Here is an 8052-nt window from a genome sequence, read left to right on the forward strand (position 1 = left end):
CTCAAGATGGAAAGTCATCGTGTAAATTGGCTCATTGTCTGTGCACTCATCGGTCAATTTGGTGCCGGGTTCAACGGCTCTGCAGTTCCCTCAATGTTATCGGCTCTACATTTATCATAGAGTCCATGAAGCAATGGATTTACTGCGTCATCGTTTCGGTGCGTAATTTATCTCTCGTCTCGAAACCACTGGATTGACCACCAAGATCGTGTGATATCACACCTTTGGACTTTTATTTGAGGGGGTATGGGGATATGCAAAGTCTAAATGCTTTGTGGATAAACCAGCTTCGATTGATGCAAGGAAGCCCATCGAATTTTCGATGTTTCACTTCACTTTAAAATCCGATATCTCTAAATTGATCACCCTTTATAATTAAAAAATCAAACTATTTCTTAATAAAAATTTTCTTGGTTCTCCTTGATGTGAATTTTGACATACATAGATATGTGCCTATTTATCAAGTGATTCTTCTGTGTAGTGGCAACTTTTGTGCAAAGGAGATGTTATCCAAGTCTTCTCATAAAAATACAAAATTTTACATTTTCACCTGCTATGTGAATACCTTTAATACAAATTATTTAACAAAGAGACCAAAAGAATAGCGCAAAATCGCCGCTAGCCTAACTTATTTAGTGTGCGGACAGCAACCGACGTAAGCAGTCGTTGAATTTTTTTAAGTTATTTTCTGTTCCATCTTCAAAGTGTTTATCGTGAATTTCGGGCAGCTACTCAGCAACGGGGATAATTCAAATTTAGCAAATTCGAGCGAGCCGAACTGAGGCGAATAATCGTTGACATGAAGGTCGCTTTATGTGTCCTATTTCTACTTAGCTTCGGCACTTATGTCTACCGCGAAGTAAACGATTTTCTTATGGCGCTACCCAAACCGGAATTAGACACAAATGCCTATTGGGGGAGCGACGAGGCAGAAGACTATACGGCACCGAAAGATATTGTGCCTTTTAAAATTGAATACAATCAAACGGTTGGTGCGAGCGTAGCTTTGAATTTGAACCTACCAAACATGGCACACTAATGCGTCCATTTGTATTCTCTACAGATTATCGACGATTTGCGCACACAGCTCAACCGCACCTGGAAGTACACCGCACCGTTGAACAACACCAAATTCGAATACGGATTCAATACGGAAGCTCTCCAATATGTTGTCACCTATTGGCGTGATTACTATTTGCTCAAGTGGAAAGCACGCGAGGAGTATCTGAATTCTCTGCCGCACTTCAAAACCGAGATTCAAGGGTAAATGGGAAACCAAATGGTTGCTGGTTTGCTACTTTCATTTATGTTTTCTTGTTTTTGTTTTTGTTTGCTACTTAGGCTAAACATCCACTTCATACACGCCAAACCATCAGATGAGGTGCGTGAACAGAAGAAAGTAGTGCCTTTGTTGTTGTTACATGGCTGGCCTGGTTCTGTGCGTGAATTTTATGACTTTATTCATCTTTTGACCGAGGTGTCTGACGTGCATGACCACGTCTACGAAGTTATTGCGCCATCATTGGTTGGCTATGGCTGGTCAGATGTGAGTAAATCTCTGCCATTTCTCTGCTTTGCGCACATTGCGCTGCCATCCCTAAATTCAACTCTTGCTACTTTTAGGCCGCCACCAAACATGGTTTTAATGCCGCTCAAATGGCCATTGTGATGCGAAACCTAATGCTGCGCGTTGGATTCGACAAGTTCCTGGTGCAGGGTGGTGACTGGGGCTCGATAATTGGTGGCAATGTAGCAACACTTTTCCCCGAAAATGTGCTGGGATTCCATTCCAACATGTGCGTGCTGTTCACCCCATTGGCGCTCGTTAAGACGTACATTGCCAGCTGGATGCCAGAGCGGTTTGTGCCGGCGCGTTTCTTTGTCGGACACCATTTCCCATTAGCAGAGAAATATGTGAATCTATTCAAGGAGGCCGGTTATTTCCACATACAATCGACTAAGCCGGACACCATTGGCACTGCATTGCAAACCAATCCCATTGGCCTGGCTGCATACATACTCGAGAAGTTCCAAACGACTACTGGGCCAGATCTGAATCAGCTGTTCAACGCCATCGACAAGGTGTACAAATTGGACGCAGTGCTAGACAATATCATGATCTACTATCTCACAAATACAGCCACAACCGCGGTGCGCTTCTACGCAGAGAATATGTCCAATGAGTATTTGAGTCTACATTTGGATCGCGTTCCGTCGCCGGTGCCTATGGGATGTGCGCGCTTCAAAAACGATCTGCCATCCGCGCTTGACTGGGCGCTCAGAGACAAGTTTCCGAATTTGATGCTTAGCACATATTACCAACAGGGTGGCCACTTTGCAGCCCTGGAAATGCCGACTGTGTTGTATCTGAATTTCCAAGAATTTGTGAAAAAGGCGACGGGAGAGAAGAAACAAGCGTAGTTTATTGCTTTTTCTGTTTGTAAATAAAAAGGTTTAATTATTAATAAATTTTGTATTAAAGAAAATAACAAAATAGTTGTTGTATAAATGGTGATGGGACTAGAGGTACTTCTTCTAATAGGGTGTTTTTGACAGATCACGCGTGACTACTGTGAAACTAACTACATACTTTTTTCCATATTCATTGAGATTTCATCATGGAAAGACTTACGTCTAAGCCACGTTTCTCGTTTACAAATCGTACAATCGTATTACGAAATTCGACGCTCTGTGAAAAGTGTTCAACGCGCGCTCAGGCCAATTTAAGGTGTTTAGCACTGAGGCTCCTTTCTGGCTTAATGGCTATGCACGTCAATAAGCAAAAATGCCATATTTGAGTTGAAAAGCAACCCGAAGGCACTAGATTCATTGAAAACAACCGTTTGGTGCGTTGTTGCGGCCTATGGGTCGGAGTCATCATCGACCATATTTCTTCAAAGACGAGGATGGCGCAAATGCAACAGTGAACGGCGAACGCTATCGCGCCATGATGACCTACCTTTTGATGCCAGATGCTGGAAGTTGAAGTCCGTGATCTCCACAACATTTGGTCCCTACACGACGGCGGATGGCGCTATTTGCCATACAGCCCGTGAAACTTTGAATTTACTGCGTCGTTATTTCGGTGATCAATTTATCTCTCGCCTCGAACTACTGGATTGGCTACCAAAATCGTGCGATATCACACCTTTGGACTTTTATTTAAGGGAGTATGCGTGAAGTCTAAACTAAACCAGCTTCGTTTGAGACAAGGAAGCCAACATTACTAAAGTTATTTACGAGATAGCGACTGGAGTCATCCAGCGAGCCATTCAAAATAGGTGTTTACGGATGGCAGAATTACAGTGCAGTTGCGGCCACATTTGAAGGGTTAGGTTAGGTAGTGATGGTTGCCCAGAGAGTGGGCCCACTTGGACGAAAAAGTTTGGTTCATCCTTTGTGATACCATTACAAGAGGGGAAAAAGAGGTGAAGGAAAAGGACCATAGGACGATTGGGAAAGAGGTGGGGAAGGTTGAGTGTTTGTGGACTATGAACGGTGACTGGTTGTGTTAACCTCTTTATGCTGCTGACAAAGTTATCAAGAGTGAGGGTGGTCACGAAATTTGAGAGATGAGATTTCGAAGGGAATTATCCTTAAAAAAGTGAATGTCATGAATGGTTTTGCACAAAAATAAGAAGGATTCCCGAATCGATTCGAATTTTCGTTGTTTCTTTTCACTTTAAAATCCGATACCTCTAAATTGATCACCCTTTATAATTAAAAAATCAAACTATTTCTTAATAAAAATTTTCTTGGTTCTCCTTGATGTGAATTTTGACATACATAGATATGTGCCTATTTATCAAGTGATTCTTTCGTGTAGTGGCAACTTTTGTGCAAAGTAGATGTTATCCAAATCTTCTCATAAAAAATTATCTGCCATTCGGCGCTGGCATGCAATTAAGCAATTTCGCGTCAAGTAATCCAATTAAGTTGAGATTTATCGAGATTTTTTGTATAAGTTGGTTGATTTTTATAATAAGCAGTAAGCTGAAAAAAAAAATAAAATAAAAAATAAATAAAATAAATAAAAAAAAAAATAAAAAATTTTTTTTTTTAATTTATAAAAATTATTAAAAAAAAAATTAAGAAAAAAATATTTTTTTTTTTTAATATTACAAAAAAAAATGAATAATTTTGGGACTTATTCAATGTAGAAAATTTTGGTGTAAATTTTTGTAAAGTGAAATACCGATGATTATTTTTGAAATATCTACAAATTATTACCATTTTTAAATAAATTTTAGGGTGAAATAAGCTTAAACATTTTTTTGCTTTGGAAAAGTTTAAATTGTTTCTCTCAACTGAGATAATTTTTTTGAAGAAATATTTTTCAGAAATAATTTTATTTATAAAAACTTGATTTATGGAAGTATTTCTAAGTCGGTACAGCTCACGTAAATCTTAATATTTTTCGAAAATATTTAGGCGGAAGTATTAAATTATAAGGTTAGGTTAGGTTTGGCAGCCGCATCGCACATAGAGACAACGATGCCACTTAGACAACGAAATGGGTCCGTTGTGAGCCGCGGGGGCTGGGCTACATTTCCCTATCCATAATAAACCATCCTGAGCTTTTGACAGCGCGTAAAAGGTTGTTGATACCTAAAATGTATAGATTATTTATATTCGTTAAGAAGTAGGATCTTAAATATCGGTTTCTGCTTCTGGCTAGAGCCGGGCATGTGCAAAAAAGGTGTTGAATTGTTTCCAAATCCTTCTCATTTCTACAGCTGCGACAGAAATCGTGCGTGTAAACGCTTAATCTCCTTGCATGATTTTCCCCTACTAAGGTCCTGATTTGAAGTCTACTCAGTTTTATAATATTCTTGGCCATGTTTGTCTAGCAATTTCACAGGTGTTCTGATGATCCATTTTTGATTTGCAGAACTGATTAGTGCGTCCTTAATAAGAAGCTTACAAGTTACGAGAGGTATCTCCATAAAATTACTTATGTCTGGCATACAAGTACCTTCTCTTGCAAGTTGGTTGCCCTACAGCTCACTGGTATATCTCTGTGGCCTGGAACCCAGCATTAGTTAATTTGTTCCCACGACAGTCGGTTCCACGTAATCGAAACGACCCGGATTTCTATCCGGCCAGGGACTGTCACTTCAGCAGCATTCCCAGTATATGTACGGGGATTGTTTATGCTGCTACAACAACAACAACACGATACTGTTTAGTCATCTCATTAAGAGATTGGCAAGAATTTAAGACACTCCTTGATGTAATTTGGAATGCATCCAGAGCCGGTAGGGCCAGTCTAGAAGAGATTTTCATTAGAAAATTTCTTTCGACGCAGAGAATGCGAGGGTGATAGTTACAATCACTGGGTATATCCGTGTAGGAGTCTAAGATGGTTGAATGTCGATGTGTGACAGTCCTCCATTGTAAGCTCGCTCTAAGCCTTAAAGCGGAACAGGCCGTGAGTATTTGGTGAAGAGATCTAGGGGTGGCAGATGTAGTATGATGTCCAAAGCCATGGATGGCGTGGTTTTCATGACGCCACATACTGCTAATTCCGCTGATCTCTGCACCTTATTCCATAAATTAGAATAGGTTTTTTTTCTGCATAGCACACCACCAGACGACATTTCCATATCAAAGAATGGGTCTGACGACAACAGTGTAAAGCCAATGAGCAACCTTGGGTTTAATTCCCCAGGTCTTACCTAAAGCTCTCTTACAGGCATAAAAAGCTAGGTTCGCTTTCCTAACTCTTTCTAAAATGTTTGACTTCCAAGTCAGTTTCCTATCTACGATTAGTCCCAAGTACTTGGTTTCTTCCGAAATCACAAGAGCTTCCCCCTTGATCATAATTAGACTTAGCTGAGCGATTTTGTGTTTCCTAGTGAACAATATGAGTTGTGTTTTGTCTGGGTTGACTCCTAGACCACACTTTTCAGACCACCTGGAAAGTATATAAGTATAAATTCTATTATTTCCATTTAAAAACTATTTGAAATTTGTTTATTACTTCGATTTAAAAACAATATCAAACCTTTTTTATCTGAAGGGTGATACACCCTAATGTATGTACAGACAATTTTGTATTTTATATAATTTTTGAATGTTTTAGTATTTTCAAAGAGTATCAAATCTTTTTTTCTTTATTTTATGGATAGTGATACACCCTAATGTAAATTATAAAAAATTGTATTATTCCAATTTAAAAGAAGTATACAATTTTTTTTTATTTATTTGTAATTATCTTTTATGGAGAGGCATATACCCTCATGTAAATACACATTTTTTATCTTTTATAATTTGAAAATATTTCAATATTTTTCAAAAATATTTAGCCGGAAGTCTCAAATTGTAATAAATGTTGTTATTCCATTTAAAAACAGCAGCAGAGTCTTTTTTTTATTTTTATTTTTTTTATGGAGAGTGATACACCCTAATGTACATATATTTTTTAAGTTTAATAATTTTAAAATGTTTTAGTATTTTTCAAAAATATTAATGTGGAAATCTTATATTAAGAATGACTATTATTAATCTGATTTAATAAATAGTGTCAATTTGTTTTTTTATTCAAAGTGAGACACGCTAATTTACATACAAAATTTACAAGTTATATAATTTTTAAGTGTTTCAATATTTATTTGACAATATTTAGGCGAAAATCTTAAATTATTAGTACCAAATCTTTTTTTTCTGAAGAGTGATGCACCCTAATGTACAGACAATTTTATATAATTTTTTAAAAATTTTAATATTTTTCAAAAATATTTAGGCTGAAATCTTAAATTATAATAAATTTTATTATTCTGATTTAAAAGCAGTATCAAATCTTTTTTATGGAGGGAGATACACCCTAATGTACATATAATTTTTTTTGTTCTATAATTTTTAAAAATATTAGGCGGAAGTCTAAAGTTATAATATATTTTAATATTCCGATTTAAATAAACAGTATCAAATCTTTTTTTTTTGCTTTTATGGAGAGTTAAATGTTGCACCCCAATGTACACATTTTTTTATGTTTTATGTAACAAAATTCTGCTCAGGTTTTTCATGTATTTCGATACACTTAATTACGGCACTTTTGGCCTGCTTCGCTCGTTAAGTTAAGCATTAAAATTACATCAGATATCCAAGGTCTAAAAGGCGACTGATGCACTAACAACGGCCTTACCCGAGAGGCTATAATAATAATAATAGTAATACTTAATAATAATAACAATAACAATATGTAATTCGTAGAGAATGTATGACAATTATGTCTTCAAATTAAGTGTTTTGCTCAAAATATATTTATTTACCGAATTAAGTCGCTTGTCGATATCCACAAGGCGAGTGTTTTTGCAAGCTAAGGTGAGAATGTGTCGGGAGTGTTTGTTTTGCTTTATAACATTAAAGAATAATACAAAACTGAATTTTTGCTGGACTGCATTTTTTTTTATTATATATTGTATAATTTGGTTGATAGTTCCATAATAATCGACATATGTCCGCCGCGGCTACGAGTAACATGGTGCAATTAGTAAAAACGATGGTAATTCGCCTTCAATTCCTGCACGAGCTACATTTAATTGGCACACAAGCCAAAATCTGTACGTAAAATTTTCTACGTAGTTGAAAGACAAACACCAACGAGTTGAGAACGACGTGAAATCGACATTTCGGCATCTTCGTCAATACTTCGCACTATGAACTTCGCGAACAGATTTATTTGTTTTTCGTTCTGGCGTTAAACGATTCATGATGACTTGCCAAACTTTACTGAACAGAAATGTTAACACAAATTTGCTATTATCAGCAGTAAAATAATAGTTATAGATATCGACAGTTCTCATGCAAATAAAAAAAAACACCCAATACATCAATGCAAAATGTACCTACTTAACACGTTGACTGCCAAGGCCATTTTCATAAAACTGGTCAAAAATGACATTTTGATTTTTTCACATTATATTACTAAAAACTCTATTTCTAGATCATTGGTATCATCAAAAATCAAAAATGATGTTTTTTAAAGGAGAAAAAGGACCTACGAGTTATCTCGTAGTTGGCGTCTGGGAAAGAACTCGCTACGAATTA

At 36.7% G+C, this 8052-nt stretch overlaps 1 protein-coding gene across 1 annotated transcript; it reads left to right on the top strand.

Annotated features, from left to right (window-relative positions):
- The first annotated feature begins 617 nt into the window (after positions 1-617).
- On the top strand, positions 618-2494 carry LOC128865781 (juvenile hormone epoxide hydrolase 1). The gene is made up of 4 exons (XM_054106126.1): positions 618-988; positions 1064-1263; positions 1342-1546; positions 1624-2494. Exons 1-4 carry the CDS (start codon positions 800-802, stop codon positions 2419-2421), a joined length of 1392 nt encoding a protein of 463 aa, XP_053962101.1. The 5' UTR covers positions 618-799; the 3' UTR covers positions 2422-2494.
- Positions 2495-8052: the final 5558 nt, after the last annotated feature.

The sequence above is a fragment of the Anastrepha ludens genome, chromosome 6 (assembly GCF_028408465.1).
Source record: "Anastrepha ludens isolate Willacy chromosome 6, idAnaLude1.1, whole genome shotgun sequence".
Taxonomy (NCBI): domain Eukaryota; kingdom Metazoa; phylum Arthropoda; class Insecta; order Diptera; family Tephritidae; genus Anastrepha; species Anastrepha ludens.

Excerpts from the sequence above, each read along its gene's own strand:
- LOC128865781 (XM_054106126.1), top strand. The coding sequence starts at position 800 with ATGAAGGTCGCTTTATGTGTCCTATTTCTACTTAGCTTCGGCACTTAT. Across the intron at positions 989-1,063 it reads AAATTGAATACAATCAAACG|ATTATCGACGATTTGCGCAC; the intron begins GTTGGTGCGAGC and ends TATTCTCTACAG. Across the intron at positions 1,547-1,623 it reads TTGGCTATGGCTGGTCAGAT|GCCGCCACCAAACATGGTTT; the intron begins GTGAGTAAATCT and ends TGCTACTTTTAG.